General features: G+C 67.7%; 1 protein-coding gene across 1 annotated transcript in view; it reads right to left on the reverse strand.

Moving 5' to 3' along the window:
- Nucleotides 1-478, reverse strand: part of Nwd1 (NACHT and WD repeat domain containing 1) — a 23,353-nt gene extending 22,875 nt beyond the window's left edge. Inside the window, 1 exon segment of the mRNA XM_013028296.1 lies at nt 299-478. Coding sequence (XP_012883750.1) covers nt 299-478 — 180 coding nt within the window.
- Between the last annotated feature and the right edge of the window lie 46 nt (nt 479-524).

Genomic DNA, 524 nt, shown 5'->3' on the forward strand with positions numbered 1-524 from the left:
GGGCGCAGGGTGGGTGATGGACGGGGCGGCGCGTCTCCAGACATAAACCGCACACGTGACAAAGCGCGCGGATCCCGCAGTTCGGAGCAAAGGAGAAGCGACGTTTATTTGTTTGTTTATTCGGTTGTGGGGCTTGATCCCGGGCCCGGCGAGTCCCTGAGCGTCTGGCGCTGTACACGGCACCACTCCTGTTTTTCTGGTGGTTCAGTGGGGAAGAGGCCCAGGTCCTTCCCTGCCCAGGCTGGCTTTGAACTGCCATCCTCAGACCTCAGCTTTCGGATGACCAGGCGGGAGTTACCCACACCCGGGGCCTGCCCTCTGACCTGCCGCCAGCCCCGCCCCCGGAGCCCCGCCCCGCAAGCTCCGCCCCCACAGCTGAGGCCTGTCCTGCGCTGAGCTCCCGCCCATCGCGGAGCCCCGCCCTCCACAAGCCCCGCCCCCACAGCTGAGGCCTCTCCTCCACTGAGCTCCCGCCCATCGCGGAGCCCCGCCCTCCACAAGCCCCGCCCCCACAGCTGAGGCCT

The sequence above is a fragment of the Dipodomys ordii genome, unplaced genomic scaffold (genome assembly GCF_000151885.1).
Source record: "Dipodomys ordii isolate 6190 unplaced genomic scaffold, Dord_2.0 Scaffold108, whole genome shotgun sequence".
In the NCBI taxonomy this organism is placed as follows: Eukaryota; Metazoa; Chordata; class Mammalia; order Rodentia; family Heteromyidae; genus Dipodomys; species Dipodomys ordii.